Source organism: Pristiophorus japonicus, chromosome 9, assembly GCF_044704955.1.
Source record: "Pristiophorus japonicus isolate sPriJap1 chromosome 9, sPriJap1.hap1, whole genome shotgun sequence".
NCBI classification, from domain to species: Eukaryota; Metazoa; Chordata; class Chondrichthyes; family Pristiophoridae; genus Pristiophorus; species Pristiophorus japonicus.
Genome location: NC_091985.1, coordinates 13,498,313 through 13,518,924, shown reverse-complemented (window position 1 = coordinate 13,518,924; position 20,612 = coordinate 13,498,313). Strand labels below are relative to the sequence as shown.

The 20,612-nt window shown below is 50.1% G+C and overlaps 1 protein-coding gene across 1 annotated transcript in view; it reads left to right on the top strand.

The window, feature by feature from the left end:
* Positions 1–20,612, top strand: part of aig1 (androgen-induced 1 (H. sapiens)) — a 223,368-nt gene that overhangs the window by 84,223 nt on the left and 118,533 nt on the right. Inside the window, exon 3 of the mRNA XM_070888637.1 lies at positions 17,815–17,916. Within this exon, the coding sequence (XP_070744738.1) occupies positions 17,815–17,916 (102 nt within the window). The remainder of the gene's footprint in view (positions 1–17,814; positions 17,917–20,612) is intronic.

Genomic DNA, 20,612 nt, shown 5'->3' with positions numbered 1-20,612 from the left:
TGGGAGGGCAGGGCCCAGGACTCTGACCCTGGGAGGGCAGGGCCCAGGACTCTGACCCTGGGAGGGGAGGGCCCAGAACTCTGACCCTGGGAGGGGAGGGCCCAGGACTGGGACCCTGGGAGGGGAGGGCCCAGGACTCTGACCCTGGGAGGGCCGGGCCCAGGACTCTGACCCTGGGAGGGCCGGGCCCAGGACTCTGACCCTGGGAGGGCCGGGCCCAGGACTCTGACCCTGGGAGGGCAGGGCCCAGGACTCTGACCCTGGGAGGGCAGGGCCCAGGACTCTGACCCTGGGAGGGCAGGGCCCAGGACTCTGACCCTGGGAGGGCAGGGCCCAGGACTGGGACCCTGGGAGGGGAGGGCCCAGGACTCTGACCCTGGGAGGGAAGGGTCCAGGACTGGGACCCTGGGAGGGGAGGGCCCAGGACTGGGAACCTGGGAGGGGAGGGCCCAGGACTGGGATCCTGGGAGGGGAGGGCCCAGGACTGGGATCCTGGGAGGGGAGGGCCCAGGACTGGGACCCTGGGAGGGGAGGGCCCAGGACTGGGACCCTGGGAGGGGAGGGCCCAGGACTGGGACCCTGGGAGGGGAGGGCCCAGGACTGGGACCCTGGGAGGGGAGGGCCCAGGACTGGGACCCTGGGAGGGGAGGGCATAGGACTCTGACCCTGGGAGGGCCGGGCCCAGGACTCTGACCCTGGGAGGGCCGGGCCCAGGACTCTGACCCTGGGAGGGCCGGGCCAGGACTCTGACCCTGGGAGGGCCGGGCCCAGGACTCTGACCCTGGGAGGGCCGGGCCCAGGACTCTGACCCTGGGAGGGCAGGGCCCAGGAACTATTCTGTGCATTCGTAATCTGTCTGAGATGCCTTAAACTGAATTGACTGTATTAATTATTATTGAAACGCTTTGATCGAAAATTGGGGCCAAAAAAATGACTGGAAACAGACAGACCGCAAACACTTGGCATTGCAGCCACTTTAGAAGGAGAATTATTAAATTATATTGCTGCTTGTGTGCTGTGAGCAACTCTTTAACTTGGGCACCATCTCCTTTTGGGTTACGTTGGTGGATGGGACACGACTGAACACTGAGGGGTCTGGTCACCTTTACTCAGACTGTGTGAGTCTCTCCGGCTGCTGCCACTCACACAGTGACCCAGCCTGGACTGGGGGAGAGCTGCCCTGGCTCACTGTCTGCCCTGGGACACTTTGGGACATTAGCTCCGGCCACACGGAGGTCTCTGAGCACAGCCCAGGGACACGGTGCCCCCTCCCATTACGATCCTGTCATTGCCGAGGTCCTGATCCCCCGGCCCACCCCAGGGGACCTCCATCGATTGCAATAACCCGGCTCCTTCCTCTCGGGTGCCGAATGGCACGACCCGTGGATGGGGCCTTTCCTGGGGATTGTACGCGAGAGGGTTAGTGTCGAGCATTAGTCCCTAAACACGATCTTATTAAATACTTTCTCTGAACATAGATGTTCTAACCATGCATCAATTGCATACAAACCGTATTGGCATATAACGTTAACGATGAATAGCATGTGCGATGACTAATTGTGGATTACAATATCTGTGTGTTTCCGTAATAGTACCTAGGCAGTTAGCTTATGCCATGCTCTTGTCACGTTTGCAGAAGTAGATATCTAAGAATCGGGTGGCAGGCGGACCGGACCAGACCAGACCGGACCGGACTGGAGGAGGGCCTGCAGATCTTGTTCCGTTAAGCGACCTGGAAGAGTTGCCTCAGCCCTTGTAGACACACACAATTGTTCTGCCACCCGTGATGGTGCAGATCCTGTTCTTGCACCACGTGAGTAACGTGTAAAGCAGTGGTAATTTAAAGCAATTTAATGCTATTTGATTATAATATATGAATGATGTAACGTTATGTATGCAGCTTCTGTATTCTCATTTTAATTTTATGTAAGATCTCTCGTTCACATTTACTGCAGTAGTGTTGCTCCTCATACAAATGCCTGCGCAGTGCAATCATTCTCATGTCTCCTCTTCTCTTCTACTAACTTCAGTTATGTTTTCCAGCTCCCCAGGCGCAACAGGAGGCCCCTGGGAGCATCACCCCCAATCATTGCAGGTCGTGCCGACCACGGAGGAAGAAGATGAGCCGGTTGAGGAAGTACCTGCGGCCACGTGGTCCTCAGTGAATGAAGCAGCAGGGCCAAGCGGCTTGTAGCAGGGCACTCCGAGTTGTCCAGTGCCCACGCCGACCCCGCGAAGGTTGGGGGTTGGCGAGGTAGGCACGCGCTGCGGACAGGCAGATGTGAACCAGGACATGGTGTCTCTGTCGAGGGCGAGAGTCGACATTGGTCGGGAGTTCCTCCAAGCGATTGGTGGGTTGAGCGGCAACGTTGCCACACTACCTGCGCGAATCTCGGAGGACATGGGGCAGGTGGTTACGGCAACGTGGCGAACGGCTGACTTCCGATGCCACGCGGCAGGCGATGGTTTCGGGATACGGCACTGCACCCCAAGGTGCCGTACCACCGACACCGTCGACAGATGCAAGCCAGGAGGAAGCAGTCCCTTCTGACTTGGAAGAAGTTTCTTTGGAAACGTCTTCTCCTTGGCCCCCTGAATCCCATCTGCCAATGTCACGCCCCCCCCCCCACCCCACCCTGCCCACAGCAGCAGCCCTCGAGGTGCCCTGCTGCAAGACGACTTGGCCCTGTTACTAGGGGCGTAAGTGGGAATGGGAGGATTATGATGAGGGGAGGTAGAGGAGAGCAGCATGGCCGCGGGGGAGGGGGGCCTTAATCTATTTTAATTTAAATTGTTGACTATTCTTCTTATTATTAAAAATTTGTTGAATGTTGGGGGTGGTGGGAGGGTGTTTTTATAATGTTATTATTGAAAATGTATTGTTGGTGGAAACCTTTTTTGACTGTTAGGGGGGTGGGGAGATGGGTGTTATAGTTTGTTTAAAATTTTTTTTACATCAGTCGTTAAATTATTAAAATTTTTTATTGAACTTCACAATTGTTGCGCAATGTCTTTGACTAACGTAAGGTTAAACATCAATACAAAGGTTGCAAACAATGGCCAGGCAGAAACGTAACGCAACTGTAACTGTCACCAACGTAACCTCATGCAAAAGCGTTCATCTGTGCGCTGCCGACGCAACAGTCTTGCAGCTGTGTAACTACCACAGGGCTTTTCCAGTGGTGTGTGTGGGGGGGGTATGGGTTCATCGCCAGGCTGATTGTCTTCCCCGAGCTCCTCCTTATCCTCCTCTTCTGCCCCACCTCTGTCCTGAGGTGGACCGGCAGTCCCATCTGGTAATTGTTGTCCTCTCCACATAGCTAGGTTATGCAACCTGCAGCACACCACAATGAACTCAGCGACCTGCTCAGGGTGGTCCAGGCATCTGAAGCGCTGATTCGGCACTCCAGTTGTCTTTTTGATGATATAGCGGGTGGCTATATGTCTTTCGTTGTAGCACTTCTCGGCTTCCATCTGGGGCTTATGCAGGGAGGGTCATGAGCCAGCTGGCAAGGCCATATCCTTTATCCCCCAGCATCCAACCGTGAACTTGTGGCTGACTCTTAAATAGGTCAGAGACAGTGCTCTCACGCAAGATGTGCGCAACATGGATACTCCCTGGAAATTTTGCATTTACTGCCATGATTATTTGCTTGTGGTCGACAACGAGCTGCACATTCAGGGAGTGAAATCCCTTTCAGTTATGGTAAACCTCTATAATCCTGTAAAAATGCTCGCAGGGCGATGTGCGTACAGTCTATTGCCCCCTGCACCTTGAGGAAGTTTGCTATTCTCGAGGAACCCAAAGCGCTCTCATTCTGTGCCTCCCTGGTCACAGGGAAGTTTATAAAGTCCATCCTGCGTGCGTAAAGGGCTTCAGTCACCTGTTGAACGCAGCAATGTGTGGCACGCTGAGATTTACCGCAAATGTCACCAGCTGAGGCCTGAAAGGAGCCCGCTACGTAGAAAGAAAGTGTCGCAGGTGTATAAAGTCCTTACTCTACAGTATGAAACCACACGAGGCACATTCTGGGGACAAGGTCACTCTGTGACCTGAACTCTTTATTCACAGGACTCCAAAGACGATGACCCTGCATGGGACCTCCCTTTTTATACCTGTGTGATCAGGTAAGGAGTGTCTCCCACAAGTTCACCCCTTGTGGTCAAGGTGTGAATCTAGGTTGAGTGTATACAGTAATACAGTGGTGTTACATAGTGGTTAAATACATGACATCACCTCCCCCCCCCCCCCCAAAGTCTTATTGGGATCATAGGTTTAGTCTTTCAGGTGGTCTACGCTCCCTCGTGGAGCGCCGCAGTTGGGGCTCTGGTTGTTGGACTCTGACGTGAGTGTCTGTCACCTGTGGTGATTCCGGCCTGTCCGGGCTGACCGCAGGGACTGTGCATTCTTCTGATTGCTCTTGTTGCTCGTTCACTGGCGGTGTTGTGAGCTCCATCTCATGGTCTTCTTCAGGTTCCTCCGTGTCCATGCTGAACCGTTTTTTTTTTACTTGGTCCAGATGCTTACGGCATATCTGGCAATTGTTGAGTTTTACCGCGATGACCCTATTCCCCTCTTTGTCAATTACAGTGCCCTCAAGCCATTTGGGCCCCATGGCGCAATTGAGGAGGAATACAGGATCATTTATTTCTATACATCTCCCCCTCGAATTACGGTCATGGTACTTGTTTTGACTTGCGCTTGCCCTCAACTATGTCAGTCAGGACTGGGTGAATGAGGGACAACCGAGTTTTGAGTGTCCGTTTCATTAGTAGCTCTGTGGGCGGGAACCCCGTGAGCGAGTGCGGCCGGGATCTATAGGCCAGCAGGAGGCGCGATAGGCGGCATTGTAGGGAGGGTCCTTGAATCCTGAGCATACCTTGCTTAATGATTTGGACCGCACGTTCCGCCTGGCCATTGGAGGCCGGCTTGAACGGAGCAGTCCTGACTTGGTTGATGCCATTGTCTGACATAGAAACATAGAAACATAGAAAATAGGTGCGGGAGTAGGCCATTCAGCCCTTCGAGCCTGCACCGCCATTCAATACGATCATGGCTGATCATTCCCTCAGTACCCCTTTCCTGCTTTCTCTCCATACCCCTTGATCTCTTTAGCTATAAGAGCCATATCTAACTCCCTCTTGAATATATCCAGTGAAATGGCATCTACAACTCTCTGCGGCAGGGAATTCCGCAGGTTAACAACTCTCTGAGTGAAGAAGAAGACATAAACTCTCGGAATTCGTAGCTTGTGAAACATGGGCCATTATCACTAACCAGGATATCCGGCAAGCCATGTGTTGCAAAGATCACATGTAGGCTTTCTACGGTGGTGGATGACGTGCATGAATTCAGAATGATACACTCAATCCATTTCGAGTACTCATCTACCACAATAAGGAACATTTTTCCCATGAATGGGCCCGCGTAGTCAACATGAATGCGTGACCATGGCCTGGTGGGCCAGGGCCAAGGGCTGAGCGGGGCCTCCCTGGGGGCATTACCCAGCTGGGCACACGTCGTGCACCTGCGAACACAGTGTTCCAGGTCTGAATCAATTTCAGGCCACCAAACGTGTGACCGGGCAATGGCCTTCATCAGCACAATGCCTGGGTGCTCGCTGTGGAGTTCCCTGATGAATGCCTCCCTGCCCTTCTGGGGCATAACTACCCGGCTGCCCCATAGTAAACAGTCGGCTTGGGTGGAGAGCTCATCCATCCGTCTGTGGAATGGTCTGACCTCCTCAGGGCATGCTTCATGTGCGTGCGTCCAATCCCCAGTCAGGGCACATTTCTTAATCAGGGATAGTAGGGGATCTCTGTTTGTCCAGATTTTGATCTGGCTGGCTGTGATGGGGGAGCCTGCACTGTCAAAGGCATCGACAGCCATGACCATCTCGACGCTTTGCTCCGCTGCCCCCTCAGTGGTGGCCAGTGGAAGCCTGCTGAGCGCGTCAGCGCAATTTTCAGTGCCAGGCCGGTGCCAGATGGAGTAATCATAAGCAACCAGCGTGAGAGCCCATCGCTGTATGTGAGCTGATGCGTTGGCATTGATAGCCTTGCTGTCTGACAACAGGGATGTTAATGGCTTGTGGTCCGTCTCTAATTCAAACTTCCTACCAAAGAGGTACTGATGCATTTTTTTAATACCATAAACACATGCAAGCGCTTCCTTCTCGACCATTCCATATCCCCGTTCTGCTTGAGAGAGCAACCTGGAGCCACAGGTTGTAGTTGACCCTCAGCATTGCCCTGCTGTAACATGCACCCAACCGCATAGGTCGATGCATCACATGTCAGAACCAATTTTTTACAGGGGTCGTACAGGGTCAACAACTTGTTTGAACAAAGTAGGTTTCGCGCCCGATCAAAAGCCCGTTCCTGACAGTCCCCCCAAAACCAATCGCAACCCTTACACCGGAGCACGTGTAGGGGCTCGAACAACGTGCTCAAGTTCGGCAGAAAGTTCCCGAAATAGTTCAACAGTCCCACGAATGAACGCAGCTCCGATGTGTTGCAGGGCCTGGGTGCTCGTCAAATCGCCTCTGTTTTGGATTCGGTGGGCCGAATCCCATCTGCAGCAACCCTCCTGCCCAGAAACTCAACCTCGGGAGCTAAGAACACACATTTAGACTTCTTGAGTCGCAGGCCTACCCGGTCCAGTCGGCGTAGCACCTCCTCCAGGTTGTGGAGGTGTTCCTCGGTGTCTCGACCCGTGATGAGGATGTCGTCCTGGAATACGATCATTCCAGGAATGGATTTAAGCAGGCTTTCCATGTTTCTTTGAAAAATCGCGGCCGCTGATCGAATGCCAAACGGGCACCTGTTATAAACGAACAGTCCCTTGTGCGCGGTGATGGTGGTCAGTAGTTTAGATTCGTCGGCCAGTTCCTGGGTCATATAGGCTGAAGTAAGGTCCAACTTGGTGAACAGCTTGCCACCTGCCAGCGTGGCGAAGAGGTCCTCCGCTCTCGGGAGCGGGTATTGATCTTGTCGGGACACCCGATTGATGGTGGCCTTGTAGTCGCCACAGATCCTGACAGAGCCATCCTCTTTTAGAACGGGAACGATGGGGCTCGCCCAGTCACTGAATTCAACAGGCGAGATGATGACAGCCGGTCCAAATCGCTCTCGATCTTTTCCCGCATCACATACGGTATCACTCTGGCTTTGTGGTGCACTGGCCTGGCTTCCGGGGTGATATGTATCACTACTTTAGTGCCTTTGAAAGTCCCGAGGTCAGGTTGGAATAGTGAATCGCATTGTTGTCGGATTTGTGAGCAGGAACTTCGCTCCACAGATGACATTGTGTGAACATCCCCCCCATTTCCAGTTCATGTCGGCTAACCAGCTCCTCCCCAACAGAGCGGGACCATTGCCTGGGATAATCCAGAGCGGCAGCCGATTCACTAACCCATTGTGTGTGACAGCCAACATTGCACTGCCTAGCACCGGAATGATTTATTTAGTGTAAGTCCGTAATTGTGTCTCAATATGTGCTAATTTGGGTCTACTGGCTTTAAGTGGCCATAGCTTCTCAAATTACTGAACGCCCATGAGTGACTGGCTGGCTCCAGTGTCCAACTCCATGCGTAGTGGGATACCATTTAATAAAACCCTCATCATCATTGGTGGCGTTTTGGTGTATGAACTATGAATATTCACCACATGGACCTGCTGAACCTTGGCGTCCATCGATTTGCCCCAAAAGTCATCCTGCCTCAAAGAACCCTCTTCTGGCCCATCCGCCTCATATATTAGTCTGGTTGCAGACTTTCTGCACATTCGAGCTAAGTGGCCACTGAGATTGCAGTTCCTGCAGACAAACTGTTGAAACCTGCAGGATCTAGCTGCGTGTTTTCCCCCACACCTTCAGCATGAGTTAAAGTTTCCATTGTTGGGAATAAAAGGACTATGGCCAGGCATTCCGCGCTGACTGTCCCTTTGACTGCTCTTAAGTACCCTATTAGTGGGTGTCAATGGCCCCATCCCGGGCCGCATTGTCCACTGTGATGGTGTGAATGTCTGTTCAGCCTGCCATTGTTTCTGTTGAAGTCCTATTCTGGGGTCTATTGCTGCCTGGGGAGTGTCGGACTGCCCCTGCCTGCCTGCGGGGCTCTGAGTCGCATAGATGATGTTGACTCCCTGATCCATCGCCGCTTTAGAGGCAGAATTGCGCATGTATATTTTCGTCTCTTCCTCCCCCGCCATGAAAGTTTGAGCTATGAACGCCGCCGCTTCCAAGGTCAAATCCTTGATCTCAATTAATTTGCGGAAAATTCCCGCATGACCGATGCCCTCGATAAAGAAGTCCCTTAGCATCTCCTCCCTGCAGGCATCTGTGAACTTACAGAGGCTGGCCAAACGCCGGAGGTCCCCTACGAAGTCCCGTATGCTCTGTCCTTCACGATGTCGGTGGGTGTAGAACCTGTGTCGGGCCATATGTATGCTACTCGCCGGTTTGAGGTGCTCCCCGATCAATTTGCTTAGTTTTTCAAAGGTTTTGTCCGCCGGCTTTTCGGGTGCTAGAAAGTCCTTCATGAGCGCTTAAGTCTTTGGTCCACAGCTGGTCAAAAGATGAGCCCTTCGCTTGTCGGCCGCTGCATCCCCCAGACATTCTTTCGTCATGAAGCTTTGCTGAAGCCTTTCGACAAAATCGTCCCAGTCTTCCCCAACACAGTACCGTTCCTCTGTGCTACCGGTGGCCATTCTCGTGGGTCGTGAATTCCCGTTTCTCGTCGCCAATGTAAAGTCCTTACTCTACAGTATGAAACCACATGAGGCACATTCTGGAGACAAGGTCACTCTGTGACCTTAACTCTTTATTCACTGGACTCTAAAGACAATGACCCTGCGTGGGACCTCCATTTTTATACCTGTGTGATCAGGTAAGGAGTGTCTCCCACAAGTTCACCCCTTGTGGTCAAGGTGTACATCTAGGTTGAGTATATACAGTAATACAGTGGTGTTACATTGTGGTTACATACATGACATAAGTAACCTTAACCTCAACGGGCAGTGCAGTCCTAATGATGCTGGTAGGTTGCAGATTATCTTAATTAGCTGGCATATCTCAGCGATGACACCCTTTCGGAATCGCAGCCTTCTAACGCACGTGTTATCGGACAAGTTCAGATATGATCGCTTATCCCTATAAATGCATTGGGTGTAAGGCCTCCTCCTCTCCGGCAGTCTGCCACCTCTTTGGGCACATAATGCTCTTCAATGTACCTTCTCCCATCTCTATTCTGCAGCATGTGAGTCGTCATCAATACTGGTTGAGAAATTACAGGTCCCATCACAATAAATGCCCTAATCTGTCGTCTTAAATTGTCCTCAACAAACACAATATAAAATGGAAATTAACCACAATGTGATTAGATGATTGGCAAGATTCAAAAACGCCCCTAAAATCACTCACAATTACCTCAATGCTCCCAACCACTTCAAACAGCCTTTTATTAAACTTCCTCCATACTGCCGTGTTAAGGTCGGGCGAGTGTGCTTTTCTTGAGCGATCATTTGGGCGCAATATGGGCGAAATGCCGAAAGTAGCGCTCGGCGATAATCTGGGCGACAATCGGGCGCTAGTTTCCATTATAAACAGTCTTCTGGGCCTTGCACGAGTGATGACGTCAGATTTTATTGTTTTTAAATAGGATAGGCGAATCAACTCATTCCTGTGTGCCGAAAATTGTACTGGCGATAAATAGGCGATAATCGGGCGGTAGTTTCCATTTCTCATCAAAAACGGGCGATACACTGAATCTCGGCAATTAAATGGGTGAATATGCGCTGAAAGTATAGTCCAAGCATTGCCTTATCCTTTGAAGCAACTCGGAGAATAAGTTATCCTGGGAAATAAAGAATATTTTTCCTCGCAATTATGTCATGATTAAGGTGTGGCTTTATGTAAATTTTCTCCGGTATTTAATTTTGTGTTTATTTCAACTGGTATTTGTTTAAAAATATTGTACATTTGTGAAGCCATCACCTCCCAAACCCGTGACCTCTACCACCGAGAAGGACAAGGGCAGCAGGTGCATGAGAACATCATCACCTGCAAGTTCCCCTTCAAGTCACACACCATCCTGACTTGGAAATATATCACCGTTCCTTCATTGTCGTTGGGTCAAAATCCTGGAACACCCTCCCTAACAGCACTGTGGGAGTACCCCAACCACACGGACTGCAGCGGTTCAAGAAGGTGGCTCACCACCACCTTCTCAAGGGCAATTTGGAATGGGCAATAAATTCTGAGGCAACATTTTTTTCAGGAAGGCAGGTTGGGGCGTGGGTGGGGTTGGGGTCTGACGCTGTCAGGAAACCTGGTTTCCCACCCGCAGCCAGCCAGATTGAGAGGCTGACTGGCTTTGGGTGGGTAGCCCTTCAGCAAAACGGAGGAAGGAGGATTCGCCTGAGGGCTGGGCCGTTAAATAGATCAGGTTGTGGGGTTGGGCAAAGGATTGGGGGGGGGCAGGGGGTCGGGCAAAGGGATCGGGGGTCTGGGGTCAGGCAGAGGGTCGGGCAGAGGATCGCGGGTCTGGCAGAGGATCAGAGGTCAGGCGGGGGTCGGGCAGAGGGTCAGGGGTCGGGCAGAGGGTCGGGGGTCGGGCAGAGGATCGGGGGTCAGACTGAGGATTGGAGGTTGGGTAGAGGATCGGGAAGGAGAGAGATGATCGGGGGGAGTATCGGCCCAGCGATCAGGGATCAGGCCGAGCCGTTAAAAAGATCGGGCGTGGGTGTCGGGCAGAGATCGGGGCGGGAGAAGAGAAGATCGTGACTGGCCTCGGCATGGTGTGGGGGCACGGGGAATGGGGGGGTGGGGGAAGCCGTAGGGGGGGGGCGGGGTCTCCACTCATGGGGGGGGTGGGCTAGGCAGGAGGTAGGTATAAAGCCGCTTATCTCCGAGATCCAGCAGTGCCCACCAGGCTGTTAGCCCTGGATTCCATAAATTGTGTAAAACCCGTCCGCATGTATTTAAAAACAAAATGGAGGTTAAAAAAGGGATGTGTTTGCTTGTTACACCTAAAGTCCTCATTGGGTCCTCTTGGTCACATGACTGATTGCTGATTGGTCCCCTTGGAGGATAAGACACACCCAGAAGTTTCTTTGGAATGTGTAATTCGAACCGGCCTGCCACCGTAATCAGTGACTTTGCAAAGTGTAATTTGAGCCATTCTGACTGCCGACTCCAGACAGGACAGAGCTCACTTGGAACAGACCAACAACTTTTATTTATATAGCACCTTTAACGTAGTAAAACATCCCAAGGTGCTTCACAGCAATGTTGTAAGACAAAACAAATAAATTTGACACCGAGCCAGGTAAGAAGAAATTACAGTAGACGTCCACAAGTTTGGTCAAGGAGAGGCTCAATCTGTCGGGTTAAGACCTACACCCATCGTCCCTCCCCCTCAAACAAGTTCGTTCCCCCATCCCCCACCGTCCAAGCACCTGACCTTTGCACCCGGCCCAAGTTCCTTACCCACACACGCTGCCCAAGTTCCTCTCCCCCACGGATTTATGACTCCTCCCCCCGCCCCCCCACAATTTCCTAACCTTAACCCCCCCTCCCCCTTCCTGCCATAGGTGGGGCATTGTGTGTGGGTCTCAGATTGTTAACAGGTTTATTGGGTATGCAGTGACATCAGCCAGGTGCAGGGAGAGGAGAGGGAGAACATGTGCGGGGGTGTTAAGGGGGTGCGGTCGGGAAAACATGATCCTCTTACCATCTGGATTACGTTCTCACTTTCAACACTGCCTTTAGACCTGGATCACATTCTGCCCCCATCCTCACTGTGCTCTCCTTGATATTTACCCTCCCCCCCCCCCTCCAAACCAAGTTACTGACCTCCTCTCCCTGAGTTCCCCCTCTCTCTCTGTCTCCTCCCAATCTCCCTCTCTCTCCCCCTCTCTCCCTCTGTCCCTCATTCTCTCTCTCTCTCCCTCTCTCTCATCCTCTCTCTCTCTTTCTGCCCCACTCTCTCTCTCTCTCTCTGTCTCTGTCCCACTCTATCTTTCTCTCTCTCTCTGCCCCTCTCTGTCTCCTCCCAATTTTCCTCTCTCTGCCCCTCTGCCCCTCATTCTCTCTCTCTCCCCCTCCTCTCTTTCTGCCCCATTCTCTCTTTCTCTGCCCACACTATCTCTCTCTCTTCCCCACACTCTCTCTCTCTCCCCGCTCTCTCTTTCTGCCCCACTCTCTCTCTCTCTCTGCCCCACACTCTCTCCTCACTCTATCCCTTCCCCCCCACTCTCTCTCTGTCCCACTCTCTCTCTCTCTTTCTCTCTCTGCACATCACTCTCTCTGCCTCACTCTCTTCCCTCCCCCATTCTCTCTGTCCCTCATTCTATTTCTGCCCCACACACTCTCGCTCTCTCTCTTTGCCCCACACACTCTCTCTGCCTCTCTCTCTCTGCCCCACACTCTCTCTCTCTCTCTGCCCCATACTCTCTCTCTCTCTCTCTCTCTCTCTCTCTCTGCCTATCTCTCTCTGCCTCTCTCTCTCTCTGCCCCAGTCTCTCTCTCTCTCTCTCTCTCTCTCTCTCTCTCTCTCTGCCTATCTCTCTCTACCTCTCTCTCTGCCCCAGTCTCTCTCTCTCCTCCAGTCTTTCTCTCTTTCCCCAGTTCCTCTGTCTTCCTCCTCCAATCTCTCTTTCCCCAGTCTCTTTCTCTCTCTCCCAGTCTCTCTTTCTCCCCCAGTCTTTCTCTCTCCCACAGTCTCTCTCGGTCGCCCTCTTCCCAATCTCTCTCTCTCTCTCTTCCCCCCACTCTCTCTCTCTGCACCTCTCTCCTCTGCCCTACACTTTCTGCCCCTCTCTCTGCCCTACACACTTTCTCTCTCCCCACATCTCCCTCTCTCTCCTCCAGTCTTTCTCTCTTCCCCCCCCCCAGTTCCTTTCTCTCTCCTCCAGTCTCTCTCCACAGTCTCTCTCTCTCTCTCTCTCTCTCTCTCCCCCCCCACTCTCTCTCTCTCCCCCCCCCACTCTCTCTCTCGCTGTGCCCCCCCTCTCTCTCCAATGTCCGACTACCTCTCTCTCAGAAGACCGCAAATACGATAATCACAGCGCTATTCTCAGCAAAAGTCCTGGAGGCTCCTTTTGTACAGTCAATGATTCGTGAAAGATAACCCAAAAGCCTGAGGAGCAGGCTCAGGCTCAGCAAGGTGGTCCAAAACCACTTCTGGCTCCCTCGTATATCGTACTGTGCATGCGCGATCAGATCAAGCGCGCATGCGCAAAAAGGGGGCGGCGTTCATGGAGAGTATGTGCAGAAGGACACGAAAATGTTCGTGCAGAAAATCACTCCGTTAAAAAAGAAGCTTCCAGCCTCGGTTATAATATTTACATTGACATCTTGCCCCCCCGCCCCCCCCAATCCCCCCCAGGAGCGGGTTGATCGACTCCCCCTTCGCGCCTCCGCTAAAACCAGAAGTGAGCGGGTTGGAGACGGGATCAGGTTGGGAATCCCATTTTTAACAATTTAACCACCCCCACGCTGCAAACACGCATGCTTTTTTTTAAGGTTAAAAGTGCCCTCTTTGGTCTTGCCAGCGAAGCCCACATCCCGAGAATTAATTAGATGAAGCTAATTTCAGCCAGTCACACTGTTAGCAAGTGGCAGTGGTTCAAATATCGATTCCATTTTCTTCCCCATCATCCTTTGTATGCAATTGTTTGAAGGCCTAAAGTTTTCGAGATAGGTAATACTGTTTGGAGATGGTAGAGCCTGATATGGCGAAGCCTTCTGATGACACACACACATTTCTGCAAATGTACTCGTACATGAAGGACATTATTTTTGGTGAAAGGGTGAAAGCAGGCACTTACTGGATGCTGTGCTAATGCCAGTTTGAAACTCTGGTGTTAGAATGCAATTTTGGTCCTAATTGCTGATTATCATCATGTGAACTTGCCTGGTGGTGCTAAAACGGGCACCTGCCTGTTTCGGGCTCAAGTGCTGATGATACGCAATTTTTGTGGGGCACCTTTCATCCACTGAAGGTGCGGAGTGCCCAGTGGTACGTTGCAGGATGGCTCAGGGACCGAGGTTCTCGGACACGGCACTGGAGGTAGTGGTGGAGGAGACCCAGAGGAGGAGGGATGTCCTGTACCCACGGATTCCCTCCTTGCCCTCCTGTCCTTCTCTCCTGCAGCTGGTGTTGCTCTGCCTGACCTCATGTCCTCCTCCCATTCCCGTCCGGACCAAGGGCGAGCCCCACCCTCGGCCCCGAGCAAGATGCCCATGACCAAGCACTCCCTTTCTCCTGGTGACCCCTGTAAGGTGGAGCGGCACAGCACTCACTCTTTTTAGGTGAAGTCCTCTGAGAATGTCCGGAATAAGCGTTGCTGAAACCTTGACCAAGTGTCTGAGAAAGTCTCCTGAAGTGTTTCAAAAGTCCACTGCAAACCTCTTGAAGCCGATACATCTTTAAGCAGCGCTCGAAATCCTCGGTAACGACTTGTTTACTCCCAAGCAGCTGGTCGCTATAAGGAGGGGGCGTTAGGTCAAGCGCCAGCCAGCAAAATGCCATGCAGCCTCCTTAATGAGTGCACGCGAGCAATTGAAGTGGCAATCGGACCCTTAATGATCTTCTGGGCTGCCATTCCTAGCATCAACTCCTTTACCAAGATGGCGTCGTGTGCTAAACGCAGGCTGAACCAGCATTTCAGCTTAAGACCCCATCTTGGCCACCTCGGAGGCTCTTTAGCATCTAAAATATCAATGGAAAATCGCCCCCTCACTGAGTCCCAGTTATAATATAACTCTTGCCTTGTGAGCAAATCGGGTTACGCCTTGCTGCATAATCTCTTTAAAAACAAACCATAAAACATGTTAAGTAAGGAGAGTCCTTGTCAGATGTGCGTGGTTTTCCAAATGACTCTCCTCCCAACAAAGTGGGAGGGAGGAGATGATAGGAGATGGGATGTTCCAGTGATGGCTCTGTGCAGACACTAAGGATTGCTCTACACACCACACATTGGGCAAACATGAAGGGAGATTTCCTCTCTGTACTTTGTGCCATGAAATCATAAACCTATTCTTTTTTAAACTGGTTTATGATTTTGTTACACTTAGTGCAGAGAGGAAATTACCCCATAATTAGTACGGCATATCTAATACATTTAGACAACAATTTGAAATATAAATTAATTTTAGTCAACGACCTATTTTTGAAACTTTGTTAAAATTGCAATATAATTACCTTTTGTAATTAAAAACCAGTTAATTAAGAGTTTGCTTTTATTTAACATTTCATGGTTTATTAAAAAATGATGTCTCAATGTATGATATGTTTTCTGGAGTAATCTGGTCCGTGCCTAGCTCCGTTACCTTTTGAGACTTGATTGCTTTAACCTGTCGCCATCGTGTCAATTTGTTGTGTCGTATTGTAATGTGTGCAATTTCAATTTACGTTTGCATCTTTTCACTTTCATTCTCATAATTCTCGTTTTAAAATGCCTCGTTCGGACTGGAGTTCCACCTTAGGTGCTGCGTTAAGCTGAAGGACTCCATAATTCAAAACAGATTTTATATCTAGTGGAAAAAAAAAACTAAAAGGAGATATGGGAAAAGTAGTGGAACAGAGTAGGAAGTGAGGGAGTCATTTCTGTTTCACATGTTCTTTAGATAGCATAAGTTTAATGTCACCAGAGGAAATATTCCTTCCAGTTCCATTGATAATTGGCTTAATTAGTGCTGCACTAAGTGCAAATAGGTGAAAGTGCAGAGTCATGTTAATTACTATAAGTTTTCCATTACCATCTCTGGCAGCACATTGCATCGTCACACTTTTATTGCAGCAATATTACCACGCACACGAGAATCCAAGCCACCTCTTTATATCCAGTAAGGGAGTTAAATCCTCACCCTATCTCCATCACACAGTAATGGAACACCGCAGAACATAGAGGCACTTGTACAAAAGCAAAAATGCTGGAAGTCTGAGATACTCAGCGGGTCAGGCAGCATCGGTGGAGGGAGAAACGAGAGTTAACGTTTCGGGTCGATGACCTTTCGTCAGGGCTGGAAAAGGTTAGAGATGCGGCAGGTTTTAAGCAAGTGCACAGGCAGGGAAAGGGGGAAGGAGGGGAGGAAAGATCAAAAGGGAACAGTCTGTGATTGGGGGGGGTGGGGGGGAGAAAAGGCAGGACAGATTAAATGACAAAGAGGACGCTGGTGGCTTCCTTCCTTGCTCAGGCCACAGTTAAAATTGCAATTGCAGTCAGGGCCTGAAGACATCGTCGAAGCCCAATCTGCATCAAGGCCAAAGGGGGCAGTAATGGGACAAGTAACGGAACAAAGGATGGGTCCAGAAGAGCTGTAAATGGCAACATCAGAATCATTACCAGCAACAAGCGGCTCAGTTGGTAGCACCCTCTGCTCTGAGTCACAAGGTTCAAGTCCCACTCCAGAGACTTGAGTGTAACAATCTAGCCTGACACTCCAGGGCAGCACTGAGGGAGTGCTGCACTGTCGGAGGTGCCATCGTTTGGATGAGACGTTAAACCGAGGCCCAGTCTGCTCTCACAGGTGGATGTAAAAGATCCCATGACACTATTTAGAAGAAAAGAAGAGAAGTTATCCCCGATGTCCTAGCCAATATTTATCCCTCAATCAAAATAACATTGTCTGTTCATTATCGCCTTGCTATTTGTGGGAGCTGGCTGTATGCAAATTGGCTGCCCTATTTCCTACATTAGAACAGTGACTACACTTTAACGTAGTAAAAATTTCCAAGGCACTTCACAGGCAAAACAAATAAATTTGACACTGAGCCACACAAAAAGTGATTACAGCAGATGACCAAAAGCTTGGTCAAACAGGTAGGTTTTAAGGAGCGTCTTAAAGGAGGAAAGAGAGGTAGAGAAGCGGAGAGGTTTAGGGAGGGAGTTCCAGAGCTTTGGGGCCCAGGCAGTTGAAGGCACGGCCTCCAATGGTTGAGCAGTTATAAACAGGGATGCTCAAGGGGGCAGAATTAGAGGAGCGCAGACATCTCATAGGGTTGTGAGGCTGAAGGAGATTACAGAGATAGGGAGGGCCAAGGCCATGGAGGAATTCGTAAACAAGGATAAGAATTTTGAAATCAAGGCGTTGTTTAACCGGGAGCCAGTGTAGGTCAGCGAGTCCAGGGGTGACGGGTGAGCGGGACTTGGTGCGAGTTAGTACACAGGCTGACGAGTTTTGGTTAATCTCACGTTTAAGCAGAGCAAAATCTGGGAGGCCAGCCAGGAGTGCGATGGAATAGTCAAGTCTAGAGGTAACAAAGGCATGGATGAGGGCTTCAGCAGCGGATGAGCTGAGTCACCGTCGGAGACAGGCGCTGTTACAGAGGTGGAAATAGGCGGTCTTAGTTATGCTGCGGATATGTGGTCGGAAGCTCATTTCAGGGTGAAATATGACACCGACTGTGCGAACAGTCTGGTTCAGCCTCAGACAGATGCTAGGGAGAGGGATGGAGTTGGTGGCTCGGGAACGCAGTTTGTGGCGGGGACCGAAGACAATGGCTTCAGTCTTCCCAATATTTAATTGGAGAAAATTTCTGCTCATCCAGTACTGGATGACTTCAGAAGTAGTTCATTGGTTTAAAAGTGCCTTGGGACGTCCTGAGGTCATGAAAGGCGCTATATAAATGCAAGTCTTTCTTTCTAGGATTGAATGCAGTATTTCACATAGACACGAGCAACATCAGCTTACTCCAAGATTTTGTTGGCTTGACATGTCGAGTAAAACCAGCTACACTGTACTACACGAAACGTAATCGAGAAAGAATAGATATTGTTACTTTACTCCGATCTCTTGTTTCCTTGCAGCTGGTTGTGACAATGTTCTGGGCCTTATACATGTACGATCGAGAGTTGGTTTATCCAAGAATCTTGGACAGCTTTATACCACCGTGGATTAACCATGGAATGGTGAGTATAATGCACGTTGTTAAGTAAGGAGAGGGGTACCTTCGCTGAGTGTTGCTGCAATTTGACAGAATCTTTCCGACTGTGAGTTTTTTGTGGGGAGCGTAGGCCCACTGGTTAAACTTCTGAACTATATGTGCAAGGTGCTCAGTAAAGGGGAATGTGAAGATAGCTACCTCGACAACGCTCCCAGACTGAGCTTCCCTCCCATACAGCTCACCTGTGCCCATTTATCAGAGCTTCATTGAATGTAGTTGAATTCTGTTTATTATTGTGTATCGTTACATCTGTTTCCAATAGCTGGAGGGTCGATAACCAGTGGACGCAGATTTAAGGTGATTGGCAAAAGAACCAGAGGGAAAACTTCTTTACGCAACGAGTGGTTAGGATTTGGAATGCACTGTCTGATAGGGCGGTGGAAACATGATTCAATAGTAGCCTTCAAACGGGAATTGGATAAATACTTGAAGGAGAAAAAAGTGCAAGGATATGGGGAAAGAGTGGGGGGGGGGGGAGTGGGACCGACTGGGTCGCTCTTCGAAAGAGCCAGTGCAGACTCGATGGGCCGAATGGCCTCCTTCTGTGTTGTACTATTCGACGATTCTATGTGCCTTCTTTTTTTAAACAACGGGCTGGCGGAACCCAGGGTGTCACTGTTGCACAGGTTAGGAAGGAAGCCTATTCTTTAAAAGTCACGTGCTAACTGATGGGACTGTGTCCATGTTGTTTCTGGCCTTTGACAGCCAAGCCTTACTCCTGGTTCTGTGGACGGTGCTTTCCTGAAAAGAATCAGGAAGCTCAATATCACCAGCAAGACTTCAGTACGTATAATGACAGCATGTGACAGTTTTGTAGTAAAAAAACCACCAAGCAAGTAGAATATCTGGAATTAAAAGCTAGTATCAGTCCTGGTGACCATAAAACTACCGGATTGTCTTAAAAACCCATCTGGTTCACTAATGTCCCTTAGGGAAGGAAATCTGCCGCCCTTACCCGATCTGGCCTATATGTGATTCCAGGCCCATAATGTGGTTGACTCTTAACTGCCCTCTGAAATGGCCCAGTGAGCCAGCCGATTGTAATCAGGAAGGCAGCTTACCACCACCTTCTCGAGGGCAAGTAGGGACAGCCAATAAATGCTGGCCTTGCCGATGACGCCCACATCCGGTGGATGAATTTTTGAAAAAAATTACAGATGCTGTCCTTGCAAACTCGACTTGCATCTGGAGATAACATTTTGTGTCACCAAAGTGAAGGACGCAACAGAATATCTGTGCGATGATGAAACTATTCAAAACCCAACCCTCTCTGTATCTCCGTATCTCCAGGGAATTCCACGATATTTTCAGCGCAGACACGAGGGGACAAAATGGCTTCCTTCTGCGTTGTAAATTTCTATGTTTCTAACATTAAATGTATTTATTTTAAATCCTCATCTGCCGCAGGTTCTGGGTGTGGTGGGACCAATTTGAGGTGATGAATTAAGACTATCGTATGTTTGCACAACATCAAAGTATCTTGGACTGTATAGGTTTTTCATTCTATCACATATTTGTACCAATGATGCTAAATACACTTAGCTAAATCCTTGGGCTGTGACTTTGGCATTGGTGACACGAGTCAAATTGACTCCTTTGGTGCATTGCTGCTTCCTTGATCAAGTTAACAAAGCTGACACAACACTTGGAAGTGTAGTGAACAGTGAGGAGGATAGCGATAGACTTCAAGAGGACATAGACAGGCTGGTGAAATGGGCGGACACGTGGCAGATGAAATTCAATACAGAAAAGTGCGAAGTAATACATTTTGGTGGAAAGAATGAGGAGAGGCATAAACTAAAGGGTACAATTTTAAACGGGGTGCAGGAACAGAGAGACCTGGGGGTATATGTGCACAAATCTTTGAAAGTGGCAGGGCAGGTTGAGAAAGTGGTTAAAAAAGCTTATGGGATCCTGGGCTTCATGAATAGAGGCACAGAGTACAAAAGCAAAGAAGTTACGATGAACATTTATCAAACACTAGTCCAAACTGAACTGGAGTATTGTGTTTAATTCTGGGTATCGCACTTTAGGAAGGATGTGAAGACCTTAGAGAGGGTGCAGAAAAGATAGAAACATAGAAACTAGGTGCAGGAGTAGGCCATTCGGCCCTTCTAGCCTGCACCGCCATTCAATGAGTTCATGGCTGAACATGCAACTTCAGTACCCCATTCCTGCTTTCTCACCATACCCCTTGATTCCCCTAGTAGTAAGGACTTCATCTAACTCCTTTCTGAATATATTTAGTGAATTGGCCTCAACAACTTTCTGTGGTGGAGAATTCCACAGGTTCACCACTCTCTGGGTGAATAAATTCCTCCTCATCTCGGTCCTAAATGGCTTCCCCCTTATCCTTGGACTGTGACCCCTGGTTCTGGACTTCCCCAACATTAGGAACATTCTTCCTGCATCTAACCTGTCCAACCCCGTCAGAATTTTAAACGTTTCTATGAGGTCCCCTCTCATTCTTCTGAACTCCAGTGAATACAAGCCCAGTTGATCCAGTCTTTCTTGATAGGTCAGTCCCGCCATCCCGGGAATCAGTCTGGTGAACCTTCGCTGCACTCCCTCAATAGCAAGAATGTCCTTCCTCAGGTTAGGAGACCAAAACTGTACACAATACTCCAGGTGTGGCCTCACCAAGGCCCTGTAGCAACACCT